General features: G+C 42.2%; 1 protein-coding gene across 2 annotated transcripts in view; it reads left to right on the top strand.

The window, feature by feature from the left end:
* agbl4 (AGBL carboxypeptidase 4) overlaps positions 1-22,036 on the top strand; it is a 599,711-nt gene that overhangs the window by 483,140 nt on the left and 94,535 nt on the right. For both annotated transcript variants that reach the window (XM_088349263.1, XM_088349262.1), the window contains 2 exons: positions 10,910-10,999; positions 20,965-21,079. In XM_088349263.1, coding sequence (XP_088205389.1) covers positions 10,910-10,999; positions 20,965-21,079 — 205 coding nt within the window. The remainder of the gene's footprint in view (positions 1-10,909; positions 11,000-20,964; positions 21,080-22,036) is intronic.

Genomic DNA, 22,036 nt, shown 5'->3' with positions numbered 1-22,036 from the left:
TGCGTACGAAAACCAGCGACCTAAGTCGGGATTCAGAGATTTTTTATTCAATAAAAATTAACAAAATTATGATATTTCATTATTTTTCAGGATTCCCGCGAATCCTTGAAAAGTCTTAAAAGTCATTGAATTCATTATCCTTAAAATGAAGCATTAAAAGGTCTTGATTCCAATACAGCATTGGAAAGTCTTAAATACTTGAACACAATAATAAGCTTTATATTTGTTCATAACATTTCTCAATTGTATTTTTTAATAATGCACCGATTTACTTTTGTGGCAACACAACGTGACCACAATAACGGAACTATCAAAACGAGATGTGGTTTCAGTCAGTCCTTTTCATAGGTCAGTGGTCTCAAGCTCAATTGAGTTGGGGGCCGCTGAATATTTGCATATGATTAAATTTGTTAATAAAATATACATGTAAAGGTAAAATGTAAAGATTAATTCCTTCGTGTGACGTGCCTTGAGCTGGTCGAATGGAATAGGGGGAGGAGAGAAAAACCATATCAATTTTGTTATTTGCCTTCAAAACACTTGAGGGTTTTCTTAGATGATACAGAGGAGACCTGGGAGAAAGTTTAGTGGTCAGATGAGACCAAAATAGAACTTTTTGGTCGTAATTCCACTAAAAGTGTTTAGAGGAAGAAGAATGAAGAGAACAATCCGAAGAACACCATCCCTACGGTGAAGGATGGGGGTTGTAGCATTATGCTTTGGGGGTGTTTTTCTGCACATGGGACAGGACAAGTGCACTGCATTAAAGAGAGGGTGACTGGGGCAGTGTATTGTGAGATTTTGGGGAACGACCTTCTTCCCTCAGTCAGATCATTGAAGATGGGTCGTGGCTAGGTCTTCCAACAGGACAACGACCAAAAGTCCACAGCCAGGAAAACCAAGGAGTGGCTCCGTAAGAAACATATCAAGGTTCTAGCATGGCTTAGCAAACCTGATCCAAAAACTGCATTTTATATCTGCAGACCATGAGCAGTTTACTTCTTCCATCCCAATATACATCTACCCTCATTGTAGCGCCTCGTTGTTGGCCATGAATACATTATCTCATCTGGAATCACCTTTTTTATATTTCTCAATATTTAATGAAAAAATATTATATTCGATGCTTCCAATGTATAAATGGCTATTGAATCAATCCTGTACAAAGGGCAGGTGAAGCGACAAAAAGCTTGGTTAATGAAATGACGATTCACAAAAGTTCCTCATGCAAAAAAGCTGACCAGCACATTAAAAAGTGACCTTCACTATCTGTCACATTTATATATTTTCTTTCTTTTTTTTTTTTCACGGCCACTTTGCCGCTCGACGCCAATTTGCATATTTATCAGAGCCGGTCGTACTTTGACATGCTTTCATTTTTTTTCCCCCTGCCGTTAGAGATGGAGCAGTAATGTTCCGTAGAGTGGCGCCCAGGACAATAGCGGCTGAGAATTATGCTGAGTGGGCAGAATTTTGCTTCTTTCGTTTCTCACTTTTTTTATTACTCTTCCTGTTCATCTCCCAAAAATAGGGGAAAATGTATTAGTGGTTCATTCCGTTCGAAATATAAATAAAATAATACTAAATTTATAACAATGAAATAATTCTGAAATAATACCATACTGTTCCATAATTAAGTCTCAAGTCTCATCTGCACCGCTTATCCTCAGTAGGGTCGCGGGGGTGCTGGAGCCCATCCCAGCAATCATCGGGCAGCGGGCAGGAGACACCCTGAACTGGTTGCCAGCCAATCACAGGGCACACAGGGACAGACAACTCGCTCGCTCATTCACACCTAGGGACAATTTGGACCGGCCAAACCACCTGAAACGCATGTCTTTGGAATGTGGGAGGAAACCGGAGTGCCCGGAGGAAACCCAAGCAAGCACGGGGAGAACATACAAACTCCGCACAGGAAGTCCGGTGTTCCATAGTTAAATCACTTTTTATTGTGTTTTTTACAAAATGACTAAAGGCATTTCACAAAAAAGAAAAAAAAAAATCAGAAAACGCCTGATCATAATTCGAGAACAAAATCGACTTTGGCATAGAAAAAAACATTCTGAAGGTTACAACACTCAGCAATTAGCAAGAAATGTACAGGTCTGCGGCCACAGGATAACACCCGTCTCTCATATTTCTCTGATGTGATTTTGGTCCATCCTTCTTTCAGCCTCTTCCACAGTTTGGTTATTGTAGTTGGTTTCCTGACCATAACTTTGTCACAGAAGATTTTCCTGAGGTTCTCTATTGGGTTGAGATCAGGACTATGGACAGGTCTGGCCATTGATATAATGTTTTCACCTTCGAGGAATTTATTTATCAGTTTTGCTGTGTGACATGGAGCATTGTCCTTCATTAAAACTGCAAGCTGATTGGAGGATGAACGCAAGTAAGGAACCATGTGCTTTTGAAGAAGGTTCCAATACACATTTGCATTAACGCTACCATGTAGCTGTACAAGAGGCCCAACTCCTGCTGCAGAAAACATGCCCCAAACCGTCACACTTTCCTCATCACCTTTCACTGACTTTTTGGGGTTTAGTCTTTCTCAAACGTATCGCAGAACATAATGCTTTCCATCAGATCCAAATATATTAAATTAGCTTTCATTCCTGAGGTGAACTCTGGACCAATTCTTCTCTGCCCACACAACACGCTCCTCAGCAAAACTCTTGCATTTACTGTATACAGCGCTTTTCGAGTCACTGAAGAACTCCCGAGGCGCTTTACAATGTGCTTCACACTGAACCATTCACACACTCACATAATACAAATAATTAATACATTATTAATTCATTAACGCAATCATACAATCATAAATTAATACAAAATTAATGTAAATAAAAAATACTTTAAACGAACCAAATTATCAATTCAGTTTACTGTATCTATTTTAGTTAATTCCACAACAAACAACACAACAAATGATCCCGATGCAATTCATCGGTTCGTCAGCAGGGGGAATTCATTTACGCTGACAGACGTGTTTAACAAATCCATTCGTCAACAGGAAATTATTCTGCAACTAAGTTATCATTAATGCACTTTATTAAGGGAAAATGTCTGCCAGATGCTAATTCCTGCTGTTCCAACGGGTGCGCTCTCACATGAGGCTTTTGAGCAACTGGGGACGGATAACACCCTCCTTGTTTCAAAGCTCATCTTAGAAGCATTACTACAGAAAGAAAGAACTTGATTTACAAAGTGACTTCTCTCACTTAATGTCCCAGTGGGTGTTATATAGCAACCCTTGGTGGTGTAAAAATTCAAATCAGGGGTGTTGAACTCATTTGAGCTCGGGGGCACGGGGTATAAAAAAAAACTCTCCCCGGGGTCCCAGACTAGTAGATTTGAGAGAAAAAGAGAAAGGGAGAGAGACAGAGAAGAAAAGGGAGATAGATAGACATGAAGTCTGAGAGAGAAAGAAAGAGAGAGAGAGAGAGAGAGAGAGAGAGAGAGAGAGAGAGAGAGAGAGAGAGAGAGAGAGAGAGAGAGAGAGAGAGAGAGAGAGAGAGAGAGAGAGAGAGAGAGAGAGAGAGAGAGAGAGAGAGAGATAAAGATAAATAAACGGAGGGACAGAAAAATAAAGAGGAGAGATGGAGAGAGAGAGATGAGAAGAAAGAGACAGAAGGAGAGAGAAGGAAAGGGAATAGAGACAAAAAAGAGAGGGATAGATTGAGAGAGAGTGAAAGAAAGAGAGAAGAAAGAGGAAGGAAGAGAAAAAGTGAGTGATAGGGAGAGAGAGAGACAGAGAGAGAGAGGGGAGAAAAGGAAGTAGGGAAAAAAGAGAGAAAAAGAAAGACAGAAAGGAAGCATAAAAGATAGGAAAGCCAAGAGAGGGAGCGATAAATGAAGGTGAAAAGAAAAATAGAGAAAGAGAACAGAAGAAAAATGAATGGAGAAACAGATAGAAAAATAAAGAGTAAGAAAGAGAGAAAAAGAAAGAGTAAAAGCAAAATAGACTGTAAGAGAGAAAAAAAGAAGGTGCGAGAAAGAAAGAGACACAGTGACACACAGAGAGATACAGAGAGAGAGAGAGAGAGAGAGAGAGAGAGAGAGAGAGAGAGAGAGAGAGAGAGAGAGAGAGAGAGAGAGAGAGAGAGAGAGAGAGAGAGAGAGAGAGAGAGAGAGAGAGGGATCCAGTGGACATATTTCAAACTCCAAGATATTTTTCTCTTGTGCTTCACTCAGCATTTTCTCGTGGCCCGGCTTCAATACCATGGCGGCCTGATGCAGCTGACGGGACGCATGTTTGATGCCCCTGATTTCAATTAAACACAAATGATCACAAATATATCTGGGGGTTCAAATTTTTATTATACAGCCGGAGAGTCTGGTCTGGTCTGGCCTGTGAGTGAATGCAATGTTTTGCTTTGTAGGGGTTGGCAGGGTCAGTGGTTGGAAAAAGGTTAGCGGAAAGGGTTTTGTGGCACATACACATTCTATAGCCAATGTCGCTAAATTCAGTGATTCACGGACCTGACGCTTGACGAATTAAATCTAGCTTCTGCTAGTCACTAAAGTTAGCCATTTACACCAGCCCTGACCAACTCTAGTCAGGTCAAGTCATGTTTGTGACGCCCTCAATCAAAAGGAGTCCAAAGGGCTGCACAGACCACAGACTATTACAGACTATTATGACACCATTTCCTGATCTAAAACCTACATGAGGGCAAGGAAAATCTCAGAAACATGTCAAATCAAGTCAAGTCATGTTTATTTGTGACGCCCTTAATCACTAAGAGTCTCAAAGGGCTGCACAGACCACAGACTATTGCAGAATACAGACTATCATCACACCATCCCCTGATCTTAAACCTACATGAGGGCATGGAAAAACTCAAACACCTCAGCATAAGGAAAATGAAGAAACCTTGAAAAGGGACCGCGTATGAGGTATTCCCCCTTCCAAGACGACCAGTCTGCAACTCTAGCCATTTACCCATCACAACTACTCCCGGTATAACCAACTCATTCGTTCTTTTGTTGATGTGTCTTCTTGAGTGCACACTCAGCTCCGTTCTAAGCGACAAGGACCTCTAGTGGGTATTTATCACACACTGTCCCTTTAAACAATTTCCACTACTTTGCGTTTTTCCTCAGTGTTACGACGAGGATCAAACGTTTTTTCACGTTTGCTAAGCTCGATGCATTTCGATGCAATGGAATTTTACAGCTTCCAGACCGCGCGCGCTCACATTTACGGCAAAAGTGGTCAGCTCGCTCTCGAATGGCAAAGCCATTTGTCTCTGTGAAGAGCAAAAAGTCTTAGGGAAAGGGGTGGGGGGGGCAATAAAATCCAAAAGAAACTACTTTAATGGAGCAACACTTTTTGTTGTTGTTTACAACCTCTCTCTCGCGCTGCTCTGATGTTAAATTGCAATTAAGGAGAAGGACAAGTGCTTAGCCTTTAGCTAATTAGCATTTTCTCTGCTCAGCAGAAAGAGGCGGAAAGATCGATATGATATTAAGTTTGTGTATAGCGATTCATTGGCATCAATTAGCAACAGATTAGAAGGAGAAAATAGCAACACTTTGGTTAATTGTATTTATTTTTATTTTATTGTTTTTTCTACTTGCTCCAGAGGTAATTGCAGTACTTGGTCAACAATCAACCCCTATAAATATTTAACGGAACAATCTTCTTTAATTTCGCTGTGACGAATCTTCATTTTTTTCTCATTTTCGGCAATTTATTTTGTTGACCGTCGTTATTCAAAAGTGTTCCGAACTAGTTCATTAATCAACCGGAAATTATTCTGCAATTAGCATTCAGTTGTCGTTAATGTCGTTTATCAGTTTGAAAAAAAAAAGGGTATCCCATCTGCTCTTCTGCACTTTCTAACATTAGCATGTTAAGAATACAGATCACGAAAACGTACACATTTACTCAAAATGAATGAACTTTTTTTTTGTGTTCCAATCGAAGTGAGTCTAACACATGCAACTTTTTCAGTATTTTTATTATCAATCAGTTGTGGATTTCTCTTTTGTTGTTTTGTTTTTTTCAGGGGACAAGAAAAAGAATAGAACATGGAGATAGCAACACCAGACAATTGAGTAAATCGATTTTAGAGTTACTCAATTAAAAGTAACTAATATAATCATTGTTCTTATGGCTGGTGAGAGAGGTGAATGCAAGAGTATTTGGCAGAGGTGTAGAGATGGTGGATAAGAGTGGAACGGTGTGGCAGGTAAGTCAGTTGTCGTTTGCAGATGGAGAGCGCTTGTGGCTGATTCTAAGGAAACATTGAGAAGGTTGGTAAAGGAGTTTGGAAGAGTGTGTGATAGGCATAAGTTATGTGTGAATGTTGGGAAGAGTAAGGTGATGAAGTGTTCACGTGGTGGAGTGGGCATGGCGGTAGAAATAAGGTTGCATGGACAGGTGCTGGAAAAAGTTGAAAGCCTTAGGTACTTGGGTTGTGATGTGGCTGCAGTTGGTGGAATGGAGAGCGCGGTATTGCACCGAGTGAATAAAGGAAGCAAGGTTTTGGGTGATCTGAGGAGAGTGATGAGCAACAAGAGTATGAGTATGGATGTTAAGAGGGGACTGTATGAGAGTGTGATTGTGCCGACTGTGTTGTATGGTGCAGAGACTTCAGATTCAGTTTCAGGATTCAGATCTACTTTATTGTCATTCTAGTACACGTGCATGCAGAACGAAATGTCGATACATCTGACCCGCACAGTTTCCTTGAATGTACAGATATAAATAAAATGTTGTATTGAGTTGGAGTATTGAGTACTAATAATATACTAAATAATTATGGCTATGTATAGTATTTTACAGTAGTGCAAAGAGTGCAAGAGGAGCAGCTAACCAGATGTGCAAAATAAAAAACTTGGAGCCTGAACACAGATTTGAGAAGGAAATTAAATATTTTTTAGATGAAGTGTTTGAGGAATATGTTAGGAATGACAAGATTGGATGGATTGGAAAATGAAATTGTGAAAGCCATAACTGGAGTAAAGCCATAACTGGAGTAATTGTGGAACTGAGCAAGCGTGTGGATAAGAGAGTACTCGGTTGGTTTGGACACATGAAGAGGATGGATGAGGAATGAATGTTAAAGAGGATCTACAGAGGAGAAGTAAATGGAAGGAAACCAAGAGGAAGGCCTCGATTGACGTGGATGGATGGTGTTATGAGTGCACTGCAGGAAAAAGATCTAAATCCAGTGGAAGCCAGAGCTCTTGTTGGTGATAGGAATGAGTGGAGAGGTGTTGTGAAAGGATAGTAGGATGTTTGGACGCGTTCTAAGGGATGGGCAGGGCACCCGTATGATGTGGCAGGGGTAACCCAGCGAAAGCTGTCGGGCCCTGCTGTTGAAACAGAAGAGTGTGTTGTGTCACCCTGACCCGAGTGACATTGCCGCTTTCTTGTGTCCCGTTTCATCTGGAGGGACGAAAGCATGACCAACTTGGGTGCTGAGGTGCATAACTTGTTTGGGTGTTTTGGCATTTTGGTTGGATTCTGTGTATGTTTTTTGCTACTTTTTCCCATTTTTTAATTTTGTTTGTTTTTGTATGTGTTTGTCTTGCTGTCGGTCACCCCTCTCGAGGGATATGACCAGGGTAGGTAGATAGGTAGACAGGTAGACAGGTAGACAGGTAGGTAGGTAGGTAGGTAGGTAGGTAGGTAGGTAGGTAGGTAGGTAGGTAGGTAGGTAGGTAGGTAGGTAGGTAGGTAGGTAGGTAGGTAGGTAGGTAGGTAGGTAGGTAGGTAGGTAGGTAGGTCGGTCGGTCGGTCGGTCGGTCGGTCGGTCGGTCGGTCGGTCGGTCGGTCGGTCGGTCGGTCGGTCGGTCGGTCGGTCGGTCGGTCGGTCGGTCGGTCGGTCAGTACATTTTTGTAACAAACTAGTTAAAACCATTATTCGGAAAATAAATATTAGGACAATTCGTCATCACAAGCGCTCTTCTTGGGATCAAGAGGTCGCAGGTTCAATTCCCGGCTCCATCGTGCTATATGCCGAAGGCCCTGCTTTTCAAATGTATTTAATTTCACTTTTAACTCTATTTCAGGCATTACTTTAGGGATAGGGTTCCAACTACGGCCACAGAGTGGTGGGGTATCACACTGTCGTGTCCAACAGTGTAAACAAAGAAGAAGAGAAATCAGGAAATGAAGTCTCTTAATAGTCAAGTCATGTTTATTTGTATAGCACTTAATCGCAAAGAGTCTCAAAGAAAGCAGTGAAATCAGATTTGTATTTTCTAATTGCCTTGGGGGGGTTGTGACTCGTTTTAAATGTATTTTGTTTTGGTAACAATTTCATTTTGGTCATCATTTTGAATGTAGTTTTGACTTCAGCCACCAGAGAGTAAGATGGCGCACTGTTTTGTCCAACAGTGTAAACGTAGAAGAAGACAAATCAGGAAATGAAGCCTTCTCCGTTTAGTTTTGTTTACTCTAAAGAAGTAATGGAAGTATTTTTGTATTCTAATGGACTTCATGAATATGCTTTTTGTGAATTTTTTCACATGAATTTATTTTCAGTAACAACTCCATTTGCCCATTATTTTGGAGGTGCACTTTACAACAGTGTAAAAGTGTTAGGATAGAAATCAAGAAATTAAGCTTTGTTTAATGTTGCTTTATAACTAAAGAAAAATGAGATTGTATACTTATTTTCCAATTGACCTCATTATTTTAGTCCTTTTTAGTAAATGTCTAAATGTATTTATTTTCATGAACAACTCCATTGTGTTAATTATTTTGGATGTAATACCAAGTTTAACCACCGGGTGAGTAGAGTAGAGTAGCGCACTGTCGTGCTAAACAGTGTAAACAGAAGAAGAAAGGAAGTTTTTTCCATCTTGTTTTGTTTTTTTACCCTGGAGAAAGCAGTGGGTGTCGGTTTTTTTTTCTAATTATCTTGATAAAAATGCCTTTTTGTGAATTGTTTTAAATTTTGTTTCATTTTAGGAACGACTACATTGTGGTCGTTATTTTTGATGTAGTTCCAACTCCAGCCACAGGAGGTACACATGAATTAGTGCAAAGGTGAAAGTATACTAATCAGGAAATTAAGCTTTGCCTTTTTGTTTTTTAAACTAAAGAAAGCTGAGGATGTTATATATATTTCTCCTCGTGGACTTGAATGTTTCTTTTCCTTACTTTGTTTTAAATGTATTTATTTTCAGTAGCAACTCCTTCATTGTCATTATTTTGAATGTAATTCCCACATCAGATACTTGGGGTTTCCGGTGGTACACTGTCGTGTCCAACAGTCCAAACATAGAAGAAGGCAAATCAGGAAATGAAGCCTCTTCCATTTTGTTTTGTTTTTTACTCCAAAGAAATTATTGAATACTGTATAGATCTTTTCCTATGGACTTTGGGCACAAAATATTACTTTTTTTAATTGTTTTTAAATATTTTTATCTTTAGTAACAACTCAATTTCAGTAGGAATGGCAGGAATCCAGCACCACTCATCATAAAAGGAGACTGTGTAGAGAGAGTCCACTCCTTCAAATTTCTGGGTGTGCACATCTCAGACGACCTCTCCTGGTCTGCAAACACCAGAGCGGTGGTAGGGAAGGCCCAGCAGCGACTGCATTTTCTGAGAGTGCTCAGGAAAAACCATCTAAAACAGCAGCTGCAGGTGTCCTTTAACAAAGCCACAGTGGAGAGCATTCTGACGTACTGCATTACGGTGTGGTATGCTGGGTGCACAGCAGCAGACAGGAAAACGCTGCAGAGGGTCATCAAAACAGCCCAGAAAATCGTCAGTTGCTCTCTGCCCAATCTGGAGGACATTGCCTGCTCTCGCTACCTCAGCAGAGCAGAAAACATCATCAAGGACTTTTCTCACCCCGGTCACCACCTCTTCAACCTGCTGCCTTCCGGCAAGCGCTACAGGTCACACAAAACAAAAACAAACAGACTCAGAGACAGTTTCTTCCCCAGAGCCATTACCACCCTAAAAACACACCGCACAAAAAAACTGAAAAACTTTTGCAAAAACACTACCTCATACGAATGTAAATGGTACTCATGTCAAAAACTCTTGCAAAAAACTACCTCATACGAACGTAAATGGTACTCATGTCTATGTTTCTTGCACAATGTTGACTGCACTATGTTTACTGCTCACCTTGCACAATGTTGACTCTCTTTTTTTGCACTATGATGACTATTTTTGCACCAAATGCATATGTTGACCATTTTTTGCACTATGATGACTATTTTTGCACCAAATGCATATTGCACAAACCCTACGATAACAAACTGTATGGGTACATCTTGTGTAAATTATAACTATAACCTTATCCTCCTTGTTTTATAACCTTATCTTCTCTGTTCCTTTATCTTCTTGGGTTTTTTACCTCACTGTGAATGTGTGAAACTGGAGTGTCATGCCCAATTTCGTTGTCACAATATGTTATCCATTTTGTAACAATGACAATAAAGGTATATTCTATTCTATTCTATTCTATTCTATTCATTTCGTTTGTATTTTGAATGCAATTCCTATTCCAGTCGCTTGCGGTGCACTAAGCAACAATATTAAGGTAAAAAAATAGAAATCAGGAAATGAAACCTCCTTAAGTTTGACTGTAGAATAATTTCATAATATACTTTAGATGTGATGAATGTTTTACAATGTACCATTACATTACTGAATTTGCTAGTCATTTTGTGATATGCATTGTTCATCTTGATGCCTTAAAGACCTTGAGGAATGGAATCAACACCATTAAACACGCCATGTGGGTATTTTCTATATTGGTTATGGTAACCCTAACCCTTTGATTGACAACTGTCCGCTCAATTTGGTGTTTGAATCCCGTGTTAATTCCCCCAAAACAACGAGCTAGATTAGCTTGACCTTGTGTCCTATTTTTTGTCAAATTTTTATCAAGGAATATAAAATAACGCATTTTTTTGTGTATTTGCGTAGACCATCTAAGCGGCGGAAGAGAGAAGAAGCTGGTTTTCCTCACGGCGAGAGTTCACCCTGGGGAGTCTCCTGCCTCTTTTGTCTGTCAAGGTGAGCTCCCCGCGTCTTCAAGGTCATTGAAATCAGCCAAGAATTTCATCAGCCAAATGTGAAAGTCAAAAAATAGATTTTAGTGGACTGTAATTATTGCTTCTTCAGTGGTTGGAAAATTTATGTTTGGTAATTTTGCACAGTTTTGCATGAAATCATCATCAAATGGTAAATAGTCTGCATTTACATAGCACTTTTCAAGTCACTGAAGACCTCCCGGAGAGCTTTACAATGTGCTTCACACTTACCTATTCACACACACACTCACACATCGATAGCCAGAGGCAGCCTTTCAAGGCCCCTACCTGCTAATCGAGGGAATTAGGGGTTCAGTGTCTTGCCCAAGAAGACTTCACCATTTAACTCGGAGGAGCCAGGAATTGAACCTGCAACCTCTCGGTCCAAAGACAAGCTACATCATGAGCTACAGCCGCCTCAAAGGTCTCTAACAGATTTAAAAAACTGTGTTTGCTTTAAAGGGACATTGTGTAAAAAAAAAACTTCCATCACTAAAAAAAAAACAATATGGATTTTCATAATATGCAAAATCTGTCATAAAAACTGTCATTTTTTCAAATATTCGTAGGTTGAGAAATTTTCATTTATTTTACATAACATGAGGGTCACCTACAGGGAGCTGACATGATTGTCCGCTATTTTGCCTTTTCGGGTGCCCCCAAATACCAAAAACCTTGCAAAAGGCTGCGCAAAAAAAAAAAAGAAAAATTGTACAATTTGGTCACTTTAAGTCTCCATGGTTGGTATTCTTCCTGTCCTTGGTAGCACTCATTTTTGGTTGGTCTAATATTTCACAGTGCCCCTTTAACTAAAACCACCCAAATATTTATAGGTTTCCATAATTCAATTTGGATAGCCCGCAAACAGGGACATAGTCGGGTGGAATACATTACTGAACGTCACATTTTAAGGGGCAGTGTTAAATATTTAGCAAACCCTAAGTGTAAAAAACAGCCAAATATTTACACGTTCCCATATTTAAATAATAAAATACAAACAATGACAGAAGGGGGATGAATAAATAACTGAACTGTCACATCTAACATGCTGTGAGCCCCTTTTACTCTAAAATAATTATAAATGCTTTGTACTTACATAAATTGTAACATTACTTGAGAAAGTATTTTTCTGTAGGGACAAACCAAATAATGATCACAGAATTCAGACCAAGTGTTTTGTGAACTGGTTCACTATTTAAATTTCCAAACACAAAAGCAAAGCTTAATCAAATTCACATTGACGTGTCAAGCTTCGAAAAATAGAGATTTGTTTATGTATATATTTATATGTGTATAGGGTCGAATAGCCTCACTCTGTACAGTGGTATGAAAAAGTATGTGAAACTTTTGGAATTTCTCACATTTCTGCATCCAAGCACTATAAACACAATCTGATCTTATTAAAAATATTTGCTTTAACTTAAAGATTTATATGTTCCCATATTTCAAAATGGATAGCATGCAAACAATGACTGTCAGGGACCGGTACCAGCAGTGGACCCAAATGCGTAACGTCTCCAACAATGCTTTATTGAGGGATCGGGAAAGTCAGGGAGAGAGGAAAAGACAGCAATCTGGTGCTCGCTGGGCAGGAGGAGCAAGTCGGGCAGCCAGGGACAGGGAATCGATACAGGAAACGGAATCAAGCAAGTGGAATGTTCTTCCCCCTATGATTCGATCTGCAACCTCACTGGAAATGTTGAAATCTAAGCTTAAAACACACTTCTATTCTGTAGCATATAAGTAACCTATATTTTATGTTGATATTATTTCCCCTCATGTAGGTTTTAGATGAGGGGATGGTGTCATAATAGTCTGTAGCTTTCAATAGTCTTTGATCTGTGCAGCCCTTTGAGACTCTTTGTGATTAAGGGCTATACAAATGTAACCGCGTTGTACGTGTCCCACCAAAGATCCACATTCACGCCGGACTGGACGATGAGGTCCTCATCATTACAGTTTCTGCAAATGGATGAGTCACAACATTAGCTTTTTCTGCTGGGTTTGATCTCTTTGATCTCTTTGTAGTACTCTGGTTAAACTGACAAAACCCCGCCTCCTGGTCACATGTTAGAAGCCAAAACCAAACCCCACCCCATACCAGCAGATGGCACTGTTGGACTCAGCATTGCAGGACATTTACCAAAAACTATACACATATTTTAGCAGGAATTTCAATAAAATAAAAGTTATTATTACACCCGTTACATACACCCCCCTGAAATTCTGCTAAATATGGGAGTGCTACACTAAAAAGAAAAAAAATCACATGCCAAAAAGGCAAATACTGATGAAAAAGAGGACACGAAAACTGGTACATTATTACAAGGAACAAACTGAAGTGCATGTCAGTTCTAAAACTCTCCCAAAAAGGAGTGTGAAAAGAAAGGAGGCGAGCAAACTCCTAACTAAGCACAGACTCAAAGATGCCTGTTACATCTCTGAAATATCAAACATTGTTCCTGTAGTTGTAAGTGCTCACATAGGCACAATTCTTGTTTCTTACTCAAGCTTTGTTACTCAAACTGAAAGTGCATCTCTACTGAACTTAAACTAGGAACTTGCAGATATTGCGGACAGATGATTGTCACCTACCACATGGTCATTCATCTGACAAATAAGACGACTAGGAGGCCTGATGGACTGGCGGACCCTAAGACCATAACGGTTAGGTTGAGCACAAATAACCTGAGCTTGAAGGTCTGGGGCAGTCAAGTCTAAACAGTCAGTATCAGGGGAGTCTGCGTCCAGATGGTCAGTGTTCAATGGGGTCTCGTCTGGGAGACCCATACCCAAAGGGATCATGTTTTCAGAGCACTGTGATGGGCTTTCCGTATTGTCACTTGAAGTATGGTCAACATCTTGTTCGGGGATGTGCTGACTTCCTCGACTGGATGTATCATCTGTGAGAGAGTCGGACTGGGCATCAGATCTGCTGTCTAGTGAGTTATCCTTCACTTCTGGATGAACTTGCTCTTCACCTGCCTGTATCACCCAGTTTACTGTACGGACATCACTGTCTTCAACCGCGTCAGGTAAATCAGGGCATACATCACTTCCATGCATAGCAGCGTCAGACTCTGAGTGTTCAGATTCGCTGGCCAGATCATCCTCACAGGGCAAGAAGCTAACAGAGAGCAGCAAATTCCTGTGAACTACCTTCTCTTTGCCCGTCAGACAATCCTTGACTCTGTAGACATTGAGATCAGGCTTGACTGATATGACTTCATACGGGGTTGACTCCCACTTGTCTGCAACTTTGCGTTTCCCCGGGACACCTCTGTTGGCGATCAACACCCGGTCTCCCACGACGAGAGGTGATCCTTTGGCCCTACGGTTGTACAGCTTGGCATGACGAGTCTGTTCTCTGAGAGTATTCCTCTGTACAATCTGAGCAGCTTCATGTAGATCTTTCTTCAGATGGCGTACAAAGTCAGAGTAGCTGACAACAGCATCATTGGTATTAGCATGTTGAAACATGACATCGACAGGGAGACGAGGGATCCTACCAAACACTAGGTAAAACGGTGCAAACCCTGTTGTCTCATGCTCTGTGCAGTTATAGCAGAATGTGAGCTGCTGCAGCATTTGTGGCCACTTTGCTTTGGGCTGAGGGGGAAGGGTTCTGATCATATCTCCCAATGTTCGGTTGAATCGTTCTGCGATGCCATTTCCCATGGGGTGGTACGGAGTGGTATGGGATTTCTGCACCCCTGCCATCTCTAGAAGCTCTTTGATCAGTTTGCTCTCAAAATTAGCTCCCTGATCAGAGTGGATACGCCGTGGGAAACCATAGACAAGGAAGAAATCCTGCCACAGACGGCGAGCAACTTGTTTGGCGGTTTGATTTCTGCAAGGGAAGGCGTGCGCCATCTTGGAGAAATGATCAGTTACGACCAGGACATCTACAGACTTGTTCTCTTGCTCAGCAGTCCAAAAGTCTATACAGACCAACTCCATAGGCTCAGAGGTGACTATGTTCTTGAGTGGTGCACGGTTGTGTGGTTCCGGTGTTTTCCCTACTACACAGCGCTGACAGGATTTGACATAATTCACAACATCACGTTCCATGCCATTCCAGAAGAATCGTTGCCGCACCAGAGACAAAGTACGGTTCTGGCCTTGGTGACCTGCTGAGTCATGTAAACCTTGAAGGACTTTCTGTTTCAATGAATCAGGCACCACAAACTGGAAGATTTTCTTGGCCATGTGAGGATCTTTCCTTATTTTGTAGAGCATGCCATTCTGTATGGTGAGTCTGCTCCAATGCTTCAGTAGTTTCATCACACTAGGCGACTCGACAGCTCTCTCACGCCTGGTAGGTCTCTTGTGTCTATGCACAAAGTACATGGTCCTGCTTATTGTGTTGTCCTGTTCTTGTAAACCAACAAGCTGACTCTGTGGGAGTGCCGTTGACTGATCTCCCTTCTGCAGAAGATTGAAGTTGGCGTCTGTTCCCATCACTTGACCCACGCCACCAGTGGACTGAGCACTGAAGACAGCAGCAACCTCTTCTGATGTCACAGAACCATTGGAGCCTGATGGATTAGCCCTTTTTACTGACTCGTCTGATGTCCCAGCACTCTCGTCTACAACAGCGTGACAATTGTTGGATACTCTGAACACCTCTTGCACAGTACTGTTGTTCACCCTGTTGACTTGGTCCAAGAGCGAAGTATAGGGCTCGGTAACAAGGCGATGACCCACACATGACCGTACAAATGGCTCACGGCTCAGAGCGTCGGCTACGATGTTCTTTGGTCCAGGAATGTACTTCAGGTCAAAATTGTATGCAGCTAGCTTCGCTACCCACCGCTGTTCACACGCATCAAGTCTTGGTTTGGTCAAAATGTATGTAAGTGGGTTATTGTCGGTCCACGTGGTAAAGTGTCTTCCTTTCAACCAATGGCTGAATTTATCACATACCGCCCATTTCAAGGCAAGAAATTCGAGCCTGTGTGCAGGGTAGTTGAGCTGGGAGCGAGAGAGCGTCTTACTTGCAAAGGCGACTGGTCTGGCTACTTTTCCACCAGGTGGCAGCTGTGACAGGACTGCTCCAATCCCATCAAAGGATGCGTCGACAGCCAGAATAAACGGCGCATCAAAATCTGGGTGGGCCAGAGTGACACCTGTCACAAGGTCGTGCTTCAGTGTTTCAAAGGCGTTCTGGCATGCATCGGACCAATCTGCAGGCGTCAGCTTCACTTGACCTTTCTTGCGGGCTCTCTTGCGCTTATGCTTGTCACCAGATTCAGATGTGAGCCTGAACAGAGGTTTTGCCTTCGCAGAACATGCTTCAATGAAGCTTTGGAAATACATCACCATGCCTAGAAAAGATCTGATTTTACTAGGGCATGGCGTCTTGCCATCCGACTCCATTAGATCAGTGACTTGTACGTCATTTATCGCTCTCACTTTCTCGGGGTCAGTCCGAATTCCATCCTCACTGATGACATGCCCAAGAAATTTCACAGTCCGTCTGAGGAAAAAACACTTTTTGGGTGCGAGCTTGAGGTTGTGTTCCTTAAGGCGAGTAAACACCATCTGCAGGCGTTGGAGTGCAACTTCCTCTGTGGGGGCAAACACCATCAGATCGTCGAGGTAACATAATAGGCTCATGAAATTCTGATCACCAAATATTGACATCATCATCCTCATAAATGTTGCTGGGCTGTTGCAAAGTCCCTGAGGGAGCCGGTTGTACTCGTGAAGGCCGAATGGTGAGGAGAATGCCGTGTACTTTTTGTCGTCAGGGTGCAAGGGGACATTGTAGTAGCCTGACGTCAGATCCATTGTGGAGAAAAAGGCATTTCCCCCAAGTGCGGCCAAAGCATCAGCTTGATGCGGTAGTGGGTAGGCATCCTTTATGGTTCTTGCATTAAGCCTTCTGAAATCAGTACATACCCTTAGTTCTCCATTCCGCTTCCATATGAGAACAAGCGCAGATGCATAGTCGCTAGTCGACTTCTGAATAATTCCTTTCTCTTCCATCTCGTTCAGAGTCGTCCTCAGTTTTTCATACTGACTTGGTGGTATACGTCTGTAGGGTAGACGGAACGGCTTATCATCAACAAGGTGGATACGATGTACAAACTCTTTGGCCTCTCCACAGTCCATCTTATGGCGAGAAAAGATTGACTCGAATTGTTCGATGATATGAAGGAGCTTGTCTTTACACTGCAGCGAAACCTCACATGACTTCAGGTCAATGTCTTGCAGTCCCAGAGCTTCCAATGCACGCATCATGTCCTCTTCTGACCTGGGTCGGACCTCTTTGCTCTGTACACTCTGCACGTTGCACTTGACCTCCTCTGCATTGGGCAGGTCTTCCGCTGCGATACAAGGAGACACATCTGCAATTTTCCTGTTTCTTCTCAGCACCACAACTCTGTCCGTGGGATTAAAGACTTTAACAGGCACCCATCCATCTCCCCAGAGTGGAGTAACAACTCGTCCGACAAGGACTTGTCTGGGCGCAGCCTTTGATTGGGTTGGCTCAACGACCACTGTGCTGCCCACAGACGTCCCGGCCAACTCAGATAACTTGCCCCAAATAACGTACTCGGTCCGTGGATTCAGCGTCACGCAACTCTTGATTTTTACTGTCCCTACTTTGTCTGGAATGCAGTCACCTCTCCATCTCTCTGTGTTAGAAAGCATTGACAGGAATTGACTGTGGTTATCGGACAGACCGTTGTCAGGAGTGGAAACTAATCTCCAGTAGCCATCAGTACTTTTCAATTGAGTCAAAATATATTTGATGGCATTGCTGCCAAGGATCATCTGTTCGGTCTGGCCTGGCACAACCATTACTGGTATTATCATTTGGCACCCGTAAACTGTGACGTGAATGTCGTCCATATCTCTGGGAGAAACTTGGTGTCCACCGCAGCCTACAATGACATAATCATCGGCCGTGTAACTCATCATATCAGGGAATTGCTGCAGGAGGGACTTAGCCGTGTCCTCACTTACTGTACAAGCCATCGACCCGCTGTCCAACAGCGCTCTGAAAGTGGGGCCTTCTTGCACAAGTACAGGTGTGTAAAACAGTTCGTCAGTCTCCGCTATTCTCTGAAACCCCTGAAAGATCAGCTTCTTCGATGGAGGTATCTTGTTGCTATACAACTCATAAATTGATTTATTGTCTTGCATGTCAGGCTTCACATTAGTGGTGGGAGGTTTACTCAGTTGATCTGCACTGTTCTCCCCTAAGCGCAGATCAGTTAGTTTCCCTGAGGCAGCGGGACAACTTTCGTCACTGGACAATCACGTCGAGAATGCCCTGGGGCATGGCAGTGAAAGCAAAGGTTTTTGTCTCGGCAATGAGAGAGAGCACTGTGTTCGACTTCTTTGCAAATGATACATGGCTTGGCAGTGAAACCATTTATTCTGGCTCCAGGTCGCCTGGTTGGAGCTCCCCCTCTCTCTTGAAACTGGTTCGAAGTAACACGTATCAGAACTTTCTCCAACATACTAATAACGTCCGTTAGAGAGACATACTGTGGGCTCGAAGTCTGAGGTGGCTCGTGCACGAGGGTTGGACCATGGTTCACCTCAGCTTTGTGTACGGCAATTTCCGCTCTATTCGCAGGTTGTTGTAGGGAATCTGCTTTGTAGCTCTTCTCAGCGTGGTATTCATTCAGCACCTCTAGTACCTCACATGCTGACCACTTTTCGATGGTTTTTGATCTGTAAGTGAGTGCCAGTTCCTTGCATGGGCAGTTCCGAATAAACATGCGAGTAACCTCTATTTCAGGGTTGTCAAATGTTTTGCCCTGCTCACTCAAGCACTCAGAGGCAAGGTCAGCTGCTCTGTTTAGTCTCAGCCAGTAGTCATAGGGGTCTTCCTGGTCTTTGGGCAAAGTTGAATAAAAGTCAGCTAAAGGGACAGCAGAGTACTTGGTACAGCTAAAGTATTTCCTGAGAAGACTATAAATCATGTCAGGGCGGGTATAGACGTCTATATTACTGTTTCTAATGCTAAACCTAACTACATCTTTAGCTTTTCCTCTCAAATGTATAAGGATTTCCTCTGCTTGCTCTTCAAGTCTCACATCACTCCTTTTTATAAATGTCCTCATTAGATCTTCCCACTCATGTATTGTTATTGAGTCTGAGCCATCCCCAATAAATGACGGCGGTTCCTTAACCTTTCTCTGCGTTACCACCTGACTCAATCTGTTTGCTTCATCTTGTGTGGCAGCAGCGTTAGGTGCTACTATATTACGTGACTGTATATTTGTGAATATGCTATCAGCCAATTTATGTCCTATCTCCTGAATAATATTTGTCATCTGATCAGCTACACCCTCAGAAACGTCACTTGTGCTCTGAGTAAACATGTTTCAAAGATGTAAATAAGTCAAAATCGCCTGCGTAACACGTCACTGTATAGCAGTTTTAAATACTGTGAGCTGATGGCTTTATGAAATGATGTGGCAGGTAGGACAGTCCTCGGTTCGGAGAGCTTGATAGAAATCCGGGTCACGGCACCAATGTAACCGCGTTGTACGTGTCCCACCAAAGATCCACATTCACGCCGGACTGGACGATGAGGTCCTCATCATTACAGTTTCTGCAAATGGATGAGTCACAACATTAGCTTTTTCTGCTGGGTTTGATCTCTTTGATCTCTTTGTAGTACTCTGGTTAAACTGACAAAACCCCGCCTCCTGGTCACATGTTAGAAGCCAAAACCAAACCCCACCCCATACCAGCAGATGGCACTGTTGGACTCAGCATTGCAGGACATTTACCAAAAACTATACACATATTTTAGCAGGAATTTCAATAAAATAAAAGTTATTATTACACCCGTTACACAAATAAACATGACTTGACTTGACTTCTCCAATTGCTTTGGGTGTACTTGCGCTCTTTAAACTGGACCATACTCGGACTATTCTTGCAGTACAGTTACTTTCAACTGTCAATTCAATCCATTCATTATCTGCACCGCTTATCCTCGGTAGGATCACGGGGCTGTTGGAGCCCATCCCAGCTATCTTTGGGCAGTGGGCTGGGGACCTTGAACCGGTTGCCAGCCAATCGCAAGGCACACAGAGACAGACAACTCACTCGCTCATTCACACCTTGGGACTGATTGAACCAGCCAATTAACCTGACATGCATGTTTTGGGAAACCGGAGTGCCCGGAAGAAACCCATGCAGGCACGGGGAGAACATGCAAACACCACACAGGGAGACTGCGGTAGCTGGACTTGAACCCTGAACCTCTGTGGGGCTGTGCACTGACCACCCTTCCACCGTGCCGCCCCACTTTCAACTGTGTTTTACCTTATTTTTAACTTGCTGCCTTAACTCATCCAGCAATATTCTTATGTATAATCTTTAGAACTAATAAATGAAAAGAAATCTCCAATGCACAGAAAATGCGAAAGTCGTATAGCAAATATCAAGGGAATATTGTTGCAATATTCCAAAGGGTTTTTTTCTACTCTTGGAACACTGAAAAGGCTTTTTTTATTGTTGAGTTATGTTGCCAAACTCTCAAACTTTTTCTTAATAATCTTCTTATATCCCTCTATATCTAACATTCAGGGCTGTATTATTTGTGTATATTATTGCCGCATACGTCCAAGCCATGCATTGTTTTGTCTTCCGAGCTTTCCGTGCGCACAACTAATAAAAAAGCTAGAAACATTTGACACCTTTGGGAAATTCTTTCCTTGAAAGACAATTTCTGCTGGATTTTTTTTCTCTTCATGACTCTTTTCTGCCTTCTCTGATCAATCTCAGGTGAGGTGGAAGATTTCACTCTCGACTTGTTATCTAGCCATGCATTTCCATTGCCATCTGCTCCATAGAATCTATATCGATTGGCTTCGTCCGATGCCCCCATCGGTGTCCTTCAGTCTTCTTTTGTTTCTTCAAAACTCAATTAACTGCTTTCAATTGAAGTCTGTTTCATCCTGTGTCTGATAGGTTTGATTGACTTCCTGGTGAGCCAGCATCCTGTCGCTCACCTCCTGAGAGATTACGTGATCTTCAAAATCGTCCCCATGCTCAATCCCGATGGAGTCTATCTAGGAAATTACAGGTAATGTTGAATGCAATTTGACATTTGTTTCTTTAAAAACATTAAATAATAAAAATACTAATAGTTCCAATCATGTTATCAGAAATGATGGGTTACAATGGTGATCCATGCTATAAAGACTATAAGGTTGCACTCTGTGGTCCCAGCATAGTGCAGGGGTATCAAAACAATGGGCTGGGGACCATTTGTGTCCCGCCGATTATTTATTAGCGACTGACAGTGTATTTACACAGTGTAAATTAGAGGTAAGATTGGGCCTTGTAAATATAGCCCGACCCGACCCGAGTCGCCGGTATATATATATATATCCGAACCCGACGGATTACAGACACTCCCCTACTCACGACCGTTCGACTTATGTAAAACGGTAGATACGATCATTTTTTTGTCAAAAAATATCCGAACATCGATGTAAGTTAGAATTTGTATTGTGTGCACCTTTTTCCGAGTTCCGGACATTAGTGTAGTGGCGTGTGGTGCTGCGAGAGGTCAACCAGCATCCACCTGGAAGTAAAAAAATCCGCTTCCTCTTCCTAGTTTGTGTGTACACATCTCTCCTTCACCTGCTCGTAATCCCTCCGCTGCCACCAATGTAGCGTTTCGTTTTGTATGGGTAATGGATTACTCCGTGTTCATGAAAAAATATTCAGAAACACTTATGGAGAGCGACAACCGTCAGCACCCGTTTATTGTAAACACACCGAACTCTGTCCAAAACTAAACTCTCGCACTCATCTACACTCTGCCACCAACTCTTGCAACATTTGTCGCCCTACTGACATCGTTCATACGCAACTCACTTTCTACGCCTACACTATCTCCAGTGCGCTAAGAACTTTGACTTTTTAAATGTTTAATATGTCGTGCATCCATTCGATATGGTTGTAGTAAAGTGTAAAGAAGAGGCGAGCCATTTCTTTTGAAATGAAAGTGGAATAAGAAAGCTTGATGCGGTTG

The sequence above is a fragment of the Urocampus carinirostris genome, chromosome 12 (assembly GCF_059441175.1).
Source record: "Urocampus carinirostris isolate Australia breed hairy pipefish chromosome 12, RoL_Ucar_1.0, whole genome shotgun sequence".
In the NCBI taxonomy this organism is placed as follows: Eukaryota; Metazoa; Chordata; class Actinopteri; order Syngnathiformes; family Syngnathidae; genus Urocampus; species Urocampus carinirostris.
Note: the sequence above shows the minus strand (reverse complement) of the source record. Positions and strands in the feature narration are given on the sequence as shown.